We start from the raw sequence: 17,343 nt of genomic DNA, 5'->3' as shown, positions 1-17,343 counted from the left end.
TGGTTGGGTGTGAGTTACGGGAGGGATGAGAGATAAACAACAGCAGAATTACACAGAAAGTGGAAGCAGAGAGGAGCTGTGGGATTATCCAGATTATAAACCAACACAGGACGTAATTATAAAGTTACAAAGAGACAAAAGCCAGAAATAACCTGAAGCAAATAGCCGCGTCAGACAGAAAGACGAAGGACAGCGACCACAGAGACTGGGTCAGTGCAGAGACCGGGACGGTTCACACATCTTCCTGTTGTTGTTCTTCACATGTGGATCATATTTCAGTTCAAATTAAGGAGCTCAGCAGTGTTCACACCAGATCTGGACACAACAGAAACAGATCTGAGCAGTAGGGTCTGGGTTTCCTGAGAAATCAGACAGAAATAGACAAAATCTGAAAAAAACAAATGTAATGTAAATCTGATCATCTGCCCGAAACTGTGAAGGTCCTATCACAACCCAAAAACTGTGAACGCAGTGACAGCACCAGACAAATAAATGTGATGCTTGTTTAATGCGTTTAATATGTGAAACATGTCTGCATATGAACTCAGCTGTATTATTGGTAGAAGTCAGAGGACAAGTGCAAACCATGAATTGACCTTAAACAAAAATTGTCCAGGTGGTTTAATCAGACCTGCAGGTCTTCATCCTGACTGAGAGAACGGAGGTTGAAATCAGAAGATCACTGTACTTTGATTTTAGTTCATGTGGCATGTTCAAGAGCAGAAGGAACTCAAAGACATGACAGTAGCCCTGCCACCAACTTCAAAGGCTGTGCTTGACACTAACAGAGCTGCTTCACCTGCAGCTGCTCAGGTACAGTAAAACAGGATCAGCGAGTTTTACACCTAAGAGGAAAACAGCTATTAGAGGAATCAAAAAAATCAGCCACGTCATCAGAATGAGATGAGTTTGTTTTCAGATGAACAGTTCTGTTTAGTTCAGTTCTTTAGGGTGAGAGAAATGAAATCGCAGAGAAAATCCTCTGTCTCTGGCTGATAACATTCAGTCGTCCTCTTCATGTTGGAGCGTAGGATGTTTGTTGGAGGAGGAAATAAAAGAAGTGGTTTTCTTTTTAATCTGAACCACAGAACAAGTCTCAGAGAGAGTTAAGGTATTATAACAGCTGAGTGAGAAATGTGGGAGTTCTGCTATTGTCCAAATGCTCAACACACACTTAAGTCTGTACAACACATAAACACAAAGGAAACAGGCTGCTGTGTGTGTGTGTGTGTGTGTGTGTGTGTGTGTGTGGTTGTGTGTGTCCCTGCATATAAATCTGTTGATTCTGTGAAGATACACAACAATGAAATATTATTCTCCAGGTTGAGTTTAGAGTTAGGGCTGTGCCTCGAGGAAGAATTAGAAGCCTGTGTGAAATCCCATTAAATGTAACCCTGAGAACACGTTTCATACAGTATGTGATTTTCTGTGACTGATTGTTGATCAGTGTTGTTTTTAATGTTGCCATATTTATTTTGACAGTCACACAAGTCTTGTCTCTGTAAAGTCTTGTCCAAGGACGCATCACCACAACTGTCCACAACAGTGTCTTCAAAGGAGTCATATGAATTTGTTCCCCACTTATGAACTACATGGCTAATTAGAGAACATGTTCCCCACGTTTCCCTGTGCTGTAGTAATCTGTTTACTGTAAATCCACATATACATTAAGCAGATCAGCAGATAATTAAATTACTTCCCTACTTATTTAGGAAGCTTGCTGATTTTATCACTGATTCTATTTGATCTATTTTAGCTGTAAAGTGATGCAGTTTTTATTTTTTTACAAAGTGAACTTTCTGAATTGAACAAATACTGTGTGAAAATTGACTTATTTATTCTTAGAGTTTCACTTTCAATTTGACTCGTGTTTAATACAAAAAGGGATCTCCACAAGTGAAGATCTGTCTCATCCAGTTTACTTCACTACTTTCGGCAGAGCAAAAGCTTCAGGCATTTCTGGTTCTGTTTTAGTCCTTGTAGCTTTGGTTCTGGTTTAGCTTCTGAGAGTCCTTCATTTGTCATGGTTGTTGAGGAGGTTCTGCCTGTCTTTCTGCAGATGTTTATCCAGACGGCCACTCTGACTGTGTCCATGTCTCTCAGCGCGTCCGTGTCTCTGGGGATGCTCTACCTGCCCAAGGTTTACGTTATTGTTTTCCACCCAGAGCAGAACGTCCAGAAGAGGAAGAGAAGCTTCAAGGTGTCATTACTGTCCCTTCTTCTCATGGATGTCTTGTTGCCTGACTGTTGCTGTGTTGCCTTGTTGCCTGACTGTTGCTGTCTTGCAGGCTGTTGTCCAAGTAGCCAGATTGTCTCAGAAATCATTGACTGAGAAGCAGAATGGAGAGATGAAGATTGAACCTGACAGAACACAGTAATACTGCAGGACAGCTACAAAATGCAGGTATTGAATCTCTGCCACAAACAGGTAAAAGATCAGCAGCAACTTCCAGCAGGTGTTTCTTTATGTTTCTCTGTCACTCCAGACAGAGACACTCCGTGACTCAATTTTAAAGGCACATGTTTTTTCAACCTGTCAAAAATGGCCATTAAATATGTGATTTTTTTTTAGATTTTTTAAATGTTTTTTTTTTTGCTACTTTTACTGCATAATTAACACCATACAGCACCAAGATACATTCCTTTTTTAATTTTTTTAACCCTTCAAATGCCAGTTTGCCTGTAGGAGAACATCAAAAATGACTATTTTCCATTTTTTTTGTGTGTGTCATTAATAGCTGTTCTGAGATATGTAACAGATTAACAACAAAACTGATTATGGCTATATAATGCTCTAAAACTCATATATATTCAACGACTTTTTCACTCTGACCAACTTGATTTTTTAAAATTGCATCAGTCCTGGTCATGAAAACCAAAGTTTCATTCAGATTCACAACTCTAAATGCCTGTTCAAAAATTTTTTTTATCAGATAATATGTGCCTGATTTATTTTTTAACAATAAATCAGGCAAGTCAATAATTAGCAGTATCAATGATTTTTTGCATCATTACTTTTTTGTGCAGTGACAGAAAAAACAAACCCCCTTTTAGCATGGATAAAAATGGCCATGTCCTGTTTGCGTTTGCAAAATGCTATACAAACATTAATAATAATTAATATATTAGTTCACACCATCTCCTCATTTTGATGGGAAGCTGTGTGTCACACCCTGATTGAGACTGCTGTATCAGGACCACAATGGCTGCAGCAGCTGTTGAGCGCGGCGGACTTGGCCGTCTTGCAGTTGCTGGTGTCGCCAACGTGTGCCCCCAGCTCTTGCAGGAACATTCTCTGTTGGTAGGTCTAGAAGACAGGTTGTGTCTAAGTCCTCCACCTCTGTTGAGTGAGGGGGTGTTGATTTGCATATGCAAGGCTATCCTCACCCCTCTCTCAAACCACTTGTCCTCTTTGTCCAATATGTGAACATCACAGTCCTCAAACAAGTGTCCTTTGTCCTTAAGATACACAGCTGATTCTGGTCCTGAGGTGTTACACCTCCTGTGTAGCGGCTGTTTGGTTTCTCCAATGTACAGCTCAGAGCATTCTTCACTGCACTGGACCGCATACACTATATTGCTCATTTTGTGTTTTGGTTCCTAGGTTTGGTTCCTAGATTGAACCAAAGCTCAAAGGTAGACTGATGCGGGAAACTGCAGTGAAGTGATACAATTAGGTACTGGTTTGTAGTGCAGGATCTTTTCAGCAGTAGGACTCCACATAATTATCCTATCACGAGACATTCGCTTAGCCGCCAGTTCCTCAGTCTCTGCCACTGCTCCTAGTGTGTCTCCCATCAGCTGCTTGGACTCCACTACTGCGTCTGTATTGTCCTCACCCTCTGAGGGAGAGTAATCAGGCACTGGCTGGCACTCCTCATCATCAGTGGAAAAGCTGTCATCATCTAAGGAGGTTGTCCCTCTACCTTCAGGAGAGGATTAATCTTTGTTAGACGTTGTCTCTTCTTCAAGTGCAGAGGATTTCTGCCCATCTGTGCTCTCCTAGCACATTACAAAGTCAAGTGCTTGAAGCAGCAAATGTCAAGACAATGTTTGCCTGAGAAACTCAAAGTTCAATAGTCTGCATCAACATAAATTCACTGCACTGGATGCATGATATGTCATCTATCTTGAAAATACCTATTTGTGTTGCAACTTCACACACTGAGGACATTTTGTTTTATACAAACACAAATCTGCTATCCTTAAGATCACACCTTTGTCAAAATTGTGTTATTCATTGGCTCCGTTGGAGTGCAGTAACTTACTATACATCCCTGTTGGAAATTAAGAATATTACATGAAATTGCTCCCTTAGCCAAAATTAGACAAATGACATAATCAATCAATCAAACAATAAAAACTTTTCTGCAGTTGGAATGAAAGCAATATTACCTAAATTGTATGATTAAATAATGTAAATATCAAAGAATTAAAAAGTTAGTTTTCATGGGTTTCAGTTGGCCAGAAGTGGCCATGATGAGTTGTACAATTGGATGTACTATATATAGTATATTATTGATATATTTAGAGAGGTGAAGTTGAAAGGTAAAAAAAAACTAAGGAATTTCATTCCATATGCATTAACACAGTTTAAAAAGAAGAAGAAGAAGCAAAGTGGACACAAATTGCAAGCACAGAGTCCAAAAAACCAAAAATAAACATGTCCCTTTAGGGGCTCTGTAGGTTCATGATCAAATACCTGCAGAACTAACAAACTTCTCTGTTGTCATGGTTCCAAACCGATTGTCTTGCTCTCCTGGAGTTTGATCCTCCCTTGTCAGCGTTTAATGTGGATGCAGTGGTGATGGTGCTTCATCGCTTTGTTTGGACAAATGGGTGACTAACATGTTTAATGAGCAGGATGTAGGTGAATCCTGACGTCTGGAAGCTGCTGCAGATATATCTGTACATGACTACATTTTTTACCTGCTGCTCAAAGTTTCAAGTCAAGTCAAGAAGATTTATTGTCATTCCAACCACATATAGCTGAAGCAGTACATAGCACCATGGTTTCTCCAGAACCATGGTGCTACATAAGACATTAACAAGACAGAGCATGGGGCCTTGCGATCCGAAACGGTGCAGTTCCCGAACCAGCTGCTCCTCTACGAATGGAACCAGCAACCACATAATTAGATTTAATTAATTAATTAATGTTGAGCTGGAGCAGCATCAGCAGTGACGCAGACACTGGAGGAGTGGGGAAACCCTCTGCCTTTATTCTGGACTGGCAATGATCATGACTGTGTGTGAAAACTTTTATTCTCTGTTGTCAGATAAAGTCCTCCCGGTCCTGATGACATCCATCATCGTGATGAACATCACATGGTCTCAGACATGTATATATACACACACAAACCATCAAAATACAACTATTTACTCAGCTTTTATTGTGAAAATCAAGAACGTTTGTGGCTCCTCAACAGGAAGAGTGAACAACAAAGTGAATCATCTTTGTCACTGTGACAGAAAGATAGAAAACAGAATCAGTGTGTAGTTAGAGCTGCAACAGTACACGTGATGTAACAGTACAGATAATAAACAGTTGACTAATTAGTGTTTTTTTTACAGTATAGATTAAAAAATGTGTTTGTCTTTTATTTTGAAACATGTAAATATTAAATATTTAGTCATTGACGTGTCTATAAAAATGTGTTGTTGACTCTGAGCTGCACGTTTGTCTTCGTATAATAAGCACAAAAATTAAATTGTGATGTGGTTTTTATTTCATTGATTATTTATAATAAATATATATTTGTATATTCATATCATTCAGATACATTCATCAGTTTTTGTTGTTTCATATTAAACCAAATGTCCTGCTCTGATTGTGCAACACCTGCCCTTTATACAAATGGTAAATTATTTTAATCATGATCCTCTTGATGCCAGTGAAAATTGAAGTATTCCTCTTTTTTTTACCACACATAAAGAAAATAAATAAATAAAATGAAAAGTCGATCATTTGTTTTTTATCTTTATTTATTCAAGGATAATTTTCTGGGAAGTCACCTCTGCTTTTCAAGAACGCCCTGATCACAGTCTGCCCAGTACAACCACAGCCTGACCTGTAGCCACTGTTCAGCACGATAAACAACAATGGGACAGAATGGGACAAAGCATGAAAATAACATTTAATAACTGCTTTGCCAGAGCCCTTTACTAGTGGGTTAACCAGCAGTCAGCAGGCTAGCCAGTGGTAAGCAGGTGTTGGCCAGTCGTGGACCCATCATACTAAATATTGTTATTGGGTTTCAGTAACAATAAACCCGATATTTAAGTGTAGCTCAAATGGTCCTGCAGACAAGATCATTGTATTTATTTTGAAAATCGCTGCATTCATCTAACCCTTTTTTTCTCTCCCAAGCATACTGTATGAGCACAAAAGCTGTGTGCCTCCCTCTCTCCCTTGTGCCTTTTATTTTTCACCCAGGTCCTCATCATGGGAGGAGGCTAAATGTTCCAGATTCTATTGGCTGGTTGCACCTGAAGGCTGCTGCATTCTCCCTGATCCTTTTCTTGTCTGTTGCTTGTTATTGTCTGCTATCCTCATTCCACTCACTCCAACCGGTCGAGGCAGATGGCCGCCCACCCTGAGCCTGGTTAAGCTGAAATTTTCTTCATCTAAAGGGGGTTTTTCCTCTGTCACCTCACTGTGCTCCTCCAGTGGGATTGTTAGGTTCTCTTTGTACAACTCTAGAAGGTCTTATCTTAACGTGTGAAGTGCCTTGAGAAGACACTGTTGTGATTTTGGTGCTACATAAATAAATTGAATTGAATTGTTTTTTTTTTTGTCTAGTTAATTTAAAACAGTTTATCCCAGAAACAGTTTAAATTAAAACAGCCTCAGAAGAAATGTGATGCTTCACTGAATTGTAACAAGGTGACTGGCATCTCTGCTGTTACTTGTTAAGGTCTTTCTGTTACTGCACTGTGTAACTTTGGAATCCCCAACTACAGCTAGCTCAGCTCGAGATGGCAGCACTCGAGCAGACTTTTGTTTGTATTTTTCCCATTTTATGTCCCATGTTATGAATGTGCTAACCACAAACAAAACTCTACTGTGCTAAAACAAAGTTACGTCTTGAAAAGCACCTGGTTAGTGTAGTGGTAAGATCACTACCTTCCATGTGGGAGACTGGGGTTCAAATCCCAGCTGTAATAATATAATAAAATGTATTTATAGAGCACTTTTCTAAAGATAAGTTACAAAGTGCTTCACAAAAGAGACAAAAACACATGTAGCCCAGCAAGATCAACAGTAGCCTACCTCCAGTAGGGGTCCTTAGGCAAGACCTCCTTACGCTTACCCTGCCTATCCTTGTAACTCACTTTTGATAAAAGCGTATGCTAAATGATGGTGATGATTCAGGATAGCTGCATGCTAAGCTAATGGAATTTCAATCTCAGAAAATATGTTGCCAACGTCTGGCTATGAACAAATAAACTCTGGTACTATTGGTCAAATAATAAAACTTGGATTACTCCAACACAAAGTGAACAGCCGCAATGTCCAAGTATATTGTGCAGAAAGTTTGCTAACTTTGAGATGTTTAGCTAGCAGCTAAACCTGCTAGCATCTGTTTCCTTTTATATCGTTTAGCCAAGGAGTAAATGTCTATTTATTTAATTAAATCATAACACTAACTAATGTTTGAATTATAAAAGCATTTACTTAGCTAGCATTAGCAATAGCAAACCAAACCGTTGCCTTCAAGAACTAATCTCAATATTTTACAAAGACAGTTGTATTGAGCAGTTCAAAGGGAAACGTGTGGAATAAAAGTGAATTACTTTTCTGTGGTGAAGCCAAAGAGCAACAACACCAAAAACCTAAATTTAATATGAGAATTTATGAGTTAAGTCAACAAGAAACTGGATTCTGAGTCCAGATCAGATCATCAGATCTGGATCGATTGTTTCCGTCTCATCTGGATCCAGTTTCTTCACTCGACTGTTAGTATCTCTCAGATCCAACATGGCGGCCTCCGCGGCTTCACGTGAGCTTTTCACGGAAGGAGTGAGAGTGGTTCTTCACACCTGGCCGGTTCTACAGGTGAGTCCTACACGCCGAGTTAGACCAGAGACACCGAGACCTAAGAAACCGACACTTAGGGACGAGACGGGCTAACGCTAACAGGGGAAACAGTCTGCAGCTAACAGCTCTCACGAAGCTAACCATATACTATACATATATAGATTCTGATCTGGATCAGGAACAAACCGACGTCAGACCAGCTGCTGGTCCCGGTTTGATGTGGTGCTGCTGCTGCCACGAGGCTGATTCACCTCAGTCCAATTCTGTGGACCTGGATAATACCCGAGACCAGTTCAGACACTGTTCATTTGAAATCGGAACTAGAACTTAAGTTTTCAATGTGGTTGAAACCTGCAAAAAAAACTAAAACCAGGTTCTTAGAACTTGTATTGAAATAAATAATAATTAATGCTGATTTTAACCCTTTAGCGTTTGATCAAATCTAATATTGATACTGTCCGTTACACAACGAGGTACATCAGTCTTTGTGAATCAGATCACGTCTCGTTGTTAAGAGCCGAGCCCGAACATAACCGGTTCCCTCTTGGATCGGACCCTGGTTAAAGAAACAAATCTCTCTGTCTGTCATCAGATCGCGGTGGATAACGGGTTCGGAGGCGTGTATGGGCAGCAGAAAGCTGATTGGATGGTGGATGTTGTCCAGCAGTATTTCCATGACAACGGTAGGTAACCATGGTAACCTGTCAGCAGCTGGTTACTGAATCAGCTGTTAGTGATAAACAATGAAACAACACATATAGTTGTAGAGTTACAGTATATGACGTGATAAATACTGCAAATCCAGTAAGTATTGCAGTAATGAGAAAGTGAAATGTTACAATAGCAAAATAGAGAAAAACATGTAAATGAATAAATAAGGGGTTAAGGAATGAGCAGCAGAATGGGAATAAAAACATCAGTCGTTTCCCCTGTCACACACCAGACAGCACATTTTAGTGAACTTGTTATCCTTAAAGAGTAACACAAAAAACCCAACAACCCCACTGAGCAGCACCAGGAGACAGTGGAGAGGAAAAACTCCCTTTAGAGGAAGAAACCTCCAGCAGAACCAGGCTCAGGGTGGGCGGCCAGTTATGCTGCTATACTAACATAAAGCAGCATAACTAAGAGATGGTCCAGAGTCACCTGATTCATCTCTAACTGTAAGATTTATAAAAATGGAAAGTTGCAGCAGATTCAAAGTGAAACTATAAAACGATGACTGCTGCCTGCTGGACTGTATGCTAACACCAGTGTGTGTGTGTGTGTGTGTGTGTGTGTGTGTGTGTGTGTGAGATCAGCTGATCTGCAGCAGTGTGAGGTCGAGGATTTCCTTGCTGAACTGATGGATCAGGAGTTTGACACAGTGGTGGATGATGGGAGCTTACCTCAGGTACACACACGTCTTTCTGCCTTTGTACAGACACTCACTGAAACAATACATCTAGGTGATGGTTGAAGTTTTTCTGGAGAGAACACGAGTCACATCCAGTGGTTGTCTTCCAGAGCTGCAGCTTTGTAGTCCAAATATCCCTGTTTTTGTGGACTGTGTTAAAATGAGACATGTGGTTTCAACAGGGTAATCTAAAAAACTGTTTTACAGTCTGTACAACAACAACACTTACGTGTAGTCATTTATTAGGCACTTTTTTCAAAGTGACTTACAAGTGAAGTACAAAGCAAAATATCTAAGTCAAGGAGACAAACTTTAAAGTAAATGCTCTAGAAAGATCTGCTTAGTTTCATGGGGTATAAATACAAGATTTTTTTTAAGTGCAGAGAAAGTTGTGAAGAGTTCTTTCTGAACATGAGGGTGAGGCAGATGAGCGTGCAGAGGTAAGTAGGTCTGAAAAATTTAGCCTGGGATCTTTTGAGGTGAGGGGACTACAAGACATTAGACGTTAGCTGGCAGAGCACAGTGAGCGAGACGGAGTGTAGACCAGGATGAGGGAGTTCAGGTAGGCCGATGCTGTTGAGTTGACCACTCTGTAGGTAAGAGTCAGGACTTTGAACCTGATGCAGCAGCTACAAGAAGCCAGTGCAGAGATCTGAAAAGTGGTGTATTATATATGATGTTATAAAGTCAAACTGTGTTTGGGTTTTTTAATATTCCATTGTGTCTTAATCAGTTAATCTTTTTCAACATGTTAAAGTTGGCTCAACACGTCAGATTTCAATCCAAGTCCATTGTGTGTAAAAATGTTTAGCAGTGTTTCACCTGTGTCCAGGTGTCCGTCAGCCTGCTGCAGTTGTTCAGTCAGTGGCAGCAGGGGGCACTGCAGCAGCTGCAACACACCATCAACACCCTGACACAGAAGAAGAGTCAGAGGACAAAGGTCACAGCTCCACCCACAGAGTCGGATGAAGACAGTGAAGAAGAAACACAGGTATGTCCCACCTGCCTCATGCACACACAGAAACAGTATCTATAAAATGTTTGTTTATGTATTTATTTATTCAACATTGAATTATACTTAATGTTTTTAACAAAAAAAACTAATATATAAAAAACTGAGAAATTTATTTTGTTAGTCATATTAATTAATTGAAAAGCTAAAACCTATCTCAGATAACCTTAGAATATTTGTTTCCAACTGACATAATTCATTTTTGGAGATAGGTAAAGGAGATATCCTGGTCAAAGATAACTCAGAGATTTCTTACAGTCTCACTTGAGGCAAATGTTATGTCATCTAGGGTAAGAATGTGACATCAGATCTGAATTTAGGAGTAGAACATTTGAGGATATCCAGGCCTTTATGTTTTTTAACCAGCTTGAAGTTTGATTAAATGACGAGTTTCTTCTGGTTTCATAGATAAATATAGCTGGGTATAATCTGCAAAGCAATAGAAACTTATAGTGTTTGTAACCCTACTGTGAAACACGGAGGAGGCTCGGTTATGTTCTTGGGGTGCTTTGCTTCATCTGGCACAGAGTATCTTAAATCTGTGCAGGGTACAATAAAATCTCAAGACTATCAAGAAATCCTGGAGCAAAACATGCTGCCCAGTGTCAGAAAGCTTGGTCTTTGTCACAGGTCATAGTCCAACAGGGTAACGACCCAACACACAGCTAAAAACACCAAGAATGGCTGAGAACAAATGATTGGATAATTCTGAAGTGGCCTCCTATGAGTCCTGATCTAAATCACATTGAACATCTGTGGAAAGAGCTGAAACATGCCATCTGCAATTATAAGAGGGTGTGCACACTTATGCTACCACATTATTTTAGTTTTTCCTTCGTTAACTTCTACGTTTCTTTGTCTAACCTTGGCCACATTAGCCATTTAGCATTACTGTAGAGCTAATGTGGCTATATTAAACAAGCTGACCCAGTAAACACAGAGTGTTAATAACATGGCTTCAAAGTTTGAATGAGGCTCAGGTTTAGATTCCAGACAGTCACAATCAGTCCATTTTGAGCTTTTGTCTTTTTAAATAAATCTGGCATACAACTAGTTGGAATTTAACATACACATACATATACTCTCCAACAAAAACAAATAAGTCCACACAGTTTGTCCAGATCCTCAGAGGATGCAGGAAGAACCGGGCCTAGGCTGCTGTGGATGATGTTTGGACCAAGACTAAGCATAGATTGGGTCCCTGAGAATGTCACAATAATGTCATTGTGAGTCCGACCTTTGAATGGACCAGGGGACTGGTTTCTACAAAACCAGAAAATGTAAAATAAAAAGGACAGAGTGCACTTCTAACATACTTGGTGTGTGTCTACAGGCACCAAAGAGTCCATGAAATGTACCAAAATGACCAAACTGTGGATTTTGCATAATATGGAACCTTTAAAAACTGAAAGTATCTGTGAAATCTGTGATCTGTGTGATCAGGAGCTAACAGCAAAAAACAGTGTCAGTGTTTACATGGAGACCTGATTGTGTGATTACTGTATTTGCACTTAGTTAGGGTTAGAACTGCTGAGCTTCTGTTTTTGTTAAAAAATAATTAATGTTTTGTCTCTGTTCAGATGATGGAGTGTGGAGCATCCGGCTCATCAGTCAGCAGGGGAAATCTTCCTCCTCCACAGGATGAGGAGGACGGGTGGACGGTGGTGAGGAAGAAGAAGTGAAAAGGACGATGAACAACGCAAACTGTTGAACTGACAACCTGAAGCAGTTGACCTTTTACCTTCAAAATGAGACTGTGAAACAGATGTGTGCAGCAGCTGAGACCACCTCCTCCAGAATCCTCATGTCCAGACTAAAAACACGCTGGTCTCTTACCTCATAGTCTCTGGACGTCCTCATGATCTAATGTTCAGTCTTAGAAACATGGAGTTGTACGGACAGTAAGTCCGATTTTATATTAAACCTGATAAAGAAAGTGTGTGTGTCCTGTGTGATGTCATCGTACTAAACATACCACATTCACTCTGACATCATCTTATACTACTACACATAGTATACAGTGGCAAGAAAAACTTTGTGAACCTTTGGAATTTCATGGTTTTGTGCATTAATTTGTCATAAAATGTGCTCTGATCTTCATCTAAGTCACAACAATACAAAAACACAGTCTGCTTAAAATAATACTACACAAAGATTATATGTTTTCATGTTTTTACTGAACATAACATGTAAACATTCACAGTGCAGGGTGGAAAAAGTATGTAACACCTAGCCTAATGACGTCTCCAAGACCTAATTTGAGCCAGGAGTGAGTCAACCTTGAGTCCAATCAGTGTGATGATATTGGATGTGTTGCTGAAAGCTGTCCTGCCCTTTAAACACACACACCAGTTTTGAGTTTACTGGTTTCAAGAAGCACTCACTGATGTGAACCATGCCTCGCAGAAAAGAGCTCTCAGAAGACCTACAATCAAGAATTGTTGACTTGCATTAAGCTGAAAAGGGTTACAAAAGTATCTCCAAAAGTCTTGATGTTCATGTGTAAGACAGACTGTCTACAAATGGAGAAAGTTCAGCACTGTTGCTACTCTCCCCAGGCATGGTCGTCCTGTAAAGGTCACTGCAAGAGCACAGCGCAGAATGCTGAGTGAGGTAAAGAAGAATCCTAGAGTGTCGGCTAAAGACTTACAGAAATCTCTGGCACATGCTAACATTTTTGTTGACACATCTACAATAAGGAAAACATCAAACAAGAATGGAGGACACCACGGAGGAAGCCATTGCTGCCCAAAACAAATTTTGCAGCATGTTTGAAGTTTGCAAAAGAGCACCTGGATGTTTCACAGCACTACTGGCAAAATATTCTGGGGACAGATGAAACCAAAATTGAGTTGTTTGGAAAAAACACACAACACTGTGTGGAGAAAAAAAGGCAAAGCACACCAACATAAAAACCTCACCCCCACTGTAAAACATGGCGGAAGGGAGCATCATGGTTTGGGGTTGCTTTGCTGCCTCAGGGGCTGGACGGATTGTTGTCATTGATGGAAAATTGAATTCCAGAGTTTATCAAGACATTTTGCAGGAAAACGTAAGACCATCTGTCCCCAACTGAAGCTCTGCAGAGGATGGGTGATGCAACAGGACAATGACCCAAAGCATACAAGTAATTCAACAAAAGAATGGCTTCAACAGAACAAAATACACCTTCTGGAGTGGCCCAGTCAGAGTCCTGACCTCAACACAATTGAAATGCTGTGGCATGACCTTAAGAGAGCCATTCACACCAGACATCCCAAGAATATTGCTACACTGAAAGGAGTGGTCCAAAATTACTCCAGATCATTGTGCAGGTCTGATCTGCAACTACAGGAAACGTTTGGTTGAGGTTATTGCTGCCAAAGAAGGGTCAACCAGTAATTAAGTCCAAAGGTTCACATACTTTTTCCACCCTGCACTGTGAATGTTTACATGTTATGTTCAGTAAAAACATGAAAACATATAATCTTTGTGTAGTATTATTTTAAGCAGACTGTGTTTTTGTATTGTTGTGACTTAGATGAAGATCAGAGCACATTTTATGACAAATTAATGCAGAAAACCATGAAATGTTTTTGTATGTTTCAAGGATTTTCTTGCCACTGTACTTACCATAACACTACTGTATAAAGTGACACCTGACTTTCACAGGTCACACACTTATAAGGGATATTTTTACAACACTATATTTTATTCACCAATCAGCCACAACATTAAATATAAATTAAATTTAAACATTAAAATTACCTGGTGTTCCTGCTGTTGTGGTGAACAGGGTTCAGCATCGACCATGGCTCTGCACATGATCGATAGGTGTGTAACCCTAAGGTACCTTTATTTGGTTGGGGACGCTGAAAACCTCAATAAAGCCAGTATTTACTACACAATAAGAAGAGTTACGCTGGGCATAAAATCACGTGTCCGCGTGTTTATAACCTTCCCATGGAGGAGTTATTGCAGGTAACATGAATTACAAATGACAGTCATCAAGCACAGTTGAAATTTGTGTTCCAGGCTTTTCTAAGGTGACTGCTGCAGTGGATTGAAACCACATCTGTATTAAACAAGCTTCAGGGGAAAATGCAAATAAAAAATGAATAAGACAAGTAAATTGATACAAACTGAACAAATTATGACATTATAGATTTGGTAAAATAAATTAACCAAGAAAAAATAATACTAGACGGGTTAAAACTAATGAAATGGATAAAATACTAACTGTGGATTAACCTGAGTAACATATGCAGATGATCACATTAAAGCTGTTTAGTGCATATGATCAGTAACTGTGTAACTTAATCATTATTTCTGCATTACTTACTCATTCAGCCGAACCGCTGTGGTCTGTCAGGCTTTCCCCCTTTCTTTAATGATATGGGTCGTATTTCCCTTTTTACATGTTACATGTTTCACCTCTTCCTACATCTCCATCCTGTGCTGCTGCTCTGTGAGTTCAAAGTTTGCTGCTCGACCTTTGTCCATGTTGAATCAGTGACTCTGTGATCGATACTTATAATCACCCATATGAGGATGGGTTCCCTGTTGAGTCTGGTTCCTCTCAAGGTTTCTTCCTGTTGCCTTCTCAGGGAGTTTTTCCTTGCCACTGTCGCCCTCGGCTTGATCATCAGGGACAATCTGATTATTATGATTCTTACACATTCACTGTTCATGTACTGTTCTTTGGTTGTGTAAAGCTGCTTTGTGACAATGTCAATTGTAAAAAGCGCTCTACAAATAAAATTGAATTGAATTGAATACTTACGGTCTTTTGATTTAGCTGCACCTTCTTATTCAGACAAATAATCCAGGAGGAGTTTATCAGAGTAGGTCCAATTGCCTATTTAACCATCATGCCACCGTGCCGCCCCTCTCACGCCACTGTTCATAAAATATTTGTTCACATTTTGTTGGTTCCCAGGTTTTTATTTTGAAAGGACACGCGGAAGTTACATATCAGCTGATGTTTTTTAATGACGTCACTGAGACGCGACGCGTCTTTACACGTGAAGCTGCAATTGCTGGAAGGAGACTGAAAATTAAAGGTGGGATTTTACTCACATTTTATTTATTCACAGAGATGGAGAGTAAAAGTGTTCTAGAGAAACAATCCGGAAGTGATTAAGAGGAAGTTTAACTGATTTTCCATCTGAAAAGATCAGTAAAATGACGATGATGAAAAAGGGTCTAGTGGTTCACTCAGCAGGATTTACTTTTAAAGACTGAACCGGTCACGAATACGGATTTAGCGTATTTTACACCAATGATTATTTCTACGGAATAATTTCGTACTTAATACTGAAAATACTTTTCTCAGGTGTGATTACAACACAGACCCGTTAACACAATATCCCGTACAGACCATTTACCAACAGATCAGGTTCACTTTAAAATTTACATTTTCTTTCTGCCATTGCATGAAAACATTATTGAACAGTCTCAAAGCATCTGCAGAATAAAAGTGGGAGTAATCTCTCCCAGACCTTGTTGTTAGGGTAGCAGTAAATTGCTTTCAGTGGTCTGTGATTGACTTAAACGGGGTATATACAGTGGAAAGAGACTTGACCTGCGGGGGGTAATGCATTAGCATTCATTAGGTCCAGTGTCCCCTTCCCCCTCGTGGGACAATTGACACACTGGGTAAAAGTGGGAAGTGTGTTGGTAAAGTCTCTTGACATTGGAAGTTGCTCCTCTCCTCCGTCTTGGTGAAACGTCCCAAAGCTTTGTTTGACATCAAGGATTGAGGAGGGATGAGTGAGAAGAGACCGTCTTTATTGGCAGTCTTTTACTGGACTGATGAAACCTATTTCCCCAAGGGGATCAATAAAGTAAGTCTTTATTATTGGTGATCTGATCTGAAACTGCATCAAAATAAATAATAAACTAGAACCAATGTAAGAACCAAACCAGGTTTTTATTTTATACGTTTTATTTAATCCATCATCTGGATTATGGATCTGTGGGTCTCTGTGACAAAGAGTCATGAACAACTTTCCTCGTGTCATAGTTTTCTACGCCGACATACTGAAGTTGCCCCCAGTGAGTCAGGTCAGCTGTATGGCTGTTCTGCGAATCTGTAAAAGTGTTTTGAGTAACAATATGATAGAAAAGCACCATGTAAGAGCAGAACATTTACCATTTGCCATTTTAGAGACAGGTTATTTCTCTTTCCCATCTGTAATTTACTATTATGAATATGATCATTCAGAGTCTGAACGCATGTATAAATGTAACCTACAGTAAATTTACATAATTGAAATTTGTTAATATATTACTGTGTCATGTTATGCCTTCCACACATTTTGCTTTAGAAAGATGCTGATTAGTGTCCAAGTTCCTGAAACTAGAGATTTTTGTCCAAATAATGTCATTCAGACAGTTTGGTGAATTGGAGAAAATGAAAATGTCCTTGCTGTTTGTGTTTGTAGAGATGCAGAGAAAAGAGGAGGACAGGAAGACTGCAGCTCAGAGAGACAGAGATGAGGAAGAAGAGAAGGAGGGAACAGCTGCAGAAAGAGGAGGGAATGATGAAGAAGAAGAAGATGATGACGATAAAGATGCTGATGATAAGAAGAAGAAACCTAAACATAAAATGAGTTCCTGTCTAGACAGGAAGTGTATTCCAGGCATCTTATACTTGGGTCATATTCCTCCAAGGCTCCGCCCCAAACACCTGAGGAACCTGCTGTCAGCGTATGGAGAAGTTGGACGCATATTTCTACAACCTGAAGGTACTTTAGGTTTGGATGCTAGTTTAGGCTCGCAAATTTAACAACAGTACTTTGTAGTCAGACATTGTAGGAACTATTAATATGCTTTAGTGGTGCTCTGATGGAGGAGATGTAACGTTATGCACATGTGCATAGTGACGTGATAACCTGGCTCTAGCACCAAGTT

The 17,343-nt window shown here is 39.8% G+C and overlaps 3 protein-coding genes across 3 annotated transcripts in view; all 3 read left to right on the top strand.

The window, feature by feature from the left end:
* grm6a (glutamate receptor, metabotropic 6a) overlaps positions 1–5,524 on the top strand; it is a 40,257-nt gene extending 34,733 nt beyond the window's left edge. Inside the window, exons 13-15 of the mRNA XM_026368528.1 lie at positions 2,060–2,200; positions 2,289–2,404; positions 5,280–5,524. Of these exons, the coding sequence (XP_026224313.1) occupies positions 2,060–2,200; positions 2,289–2,378 (231 nt within the window). The 3' untranslated portion in view covers positions 2,379–2,404; positions 5,280–5,524. The remainder of the gene's footprint in view (positions 1–2,059; positions 2,201–2,288; positions 2,405–5,279) is intronic.
* A 2,446-nt stretch (positions 5,525–7,970) lies between these two features.
* On the top strand, positions 7,971–12,386 carry tsr2 (TSR2 ribosome maturation factor). The gene is made up of 5 exons (XM_026368529.1): positions 7,971–8,059; positions 8,634–8,724; positions 9,343–9,434; positions 10,270–10,428; positions 12,030–12,386. The coding sequence occupies exons 1-5, from the start codon at positions 7,982–7,984 to the stop codon at positions 12,129–12,131; spliced, it is 522 nt and encodes a 173-aa protein (XP_026224314.1). The 5' UTR covers positions 7,971–7,981; the 3' UTR covers positions 12,132–12,386.
* Positions 12,387–15,429: 3,043 nt separating this feature from the next.
* The window catches only part of abt1 (activator of basal transcription 1), a 3,336-nt gene continuing 1,422 nt past the window's right edge, over positions 15,430–17,343 (top strand). The window contains exons 1-2 of the mRNA XM_026368371.1: positions 15,430–15,491; positions 16,875–17,177. Coding sequence (XP_026224156.1) covers positions 16,877–17,177 — 301 coding nt within the window. The 5' untranslated portion in view covers positions 15,430–15,491; positions 16,875–16,876. The remainder of the gene's footprint in view (positions 15,492–16,874; positions 17,178–17,343) is intronic.

Source organism: Anabas testudineus, chromosome 7 (genome assembly GCF_900324465.2).
Source record: "Anabas testudineus chromosome 7, fAnaTes1.2, whole genome shotgun sequence".
NCBI lineage: Eukaryota > Metazoa > Chordata > Actinopteri > Anabantiformes > Anabantidae > Anabas > Anabas testudineus.
This window is presented reverse-complemented; position numbering and strand designations above follow the sequence as displayed.

Coding starts and splice junctions, on each gene's coding strand:
- tsr2 (XM_026368529.1), top strand. CDS start 7,982: ATGGCGGCCTCCGCGGCTTCACGTGAGCTTTTCACGGAAGGAGTGAGA. Junction 9,435..10,269: donor ATGATGGGAGCTTACCTCAG/GTACACACACGT, acceptor ACCTGTGTCCAG/GTGTCCGTCAGCCTGCTGCA. Junction 10,429..12,029: donor ACAGTGAAGAAGAAACACAG/GTATGTCCCACC, acceptor GTCTCTGTTCAG/ATGATGGAGTGTGGAGCATC.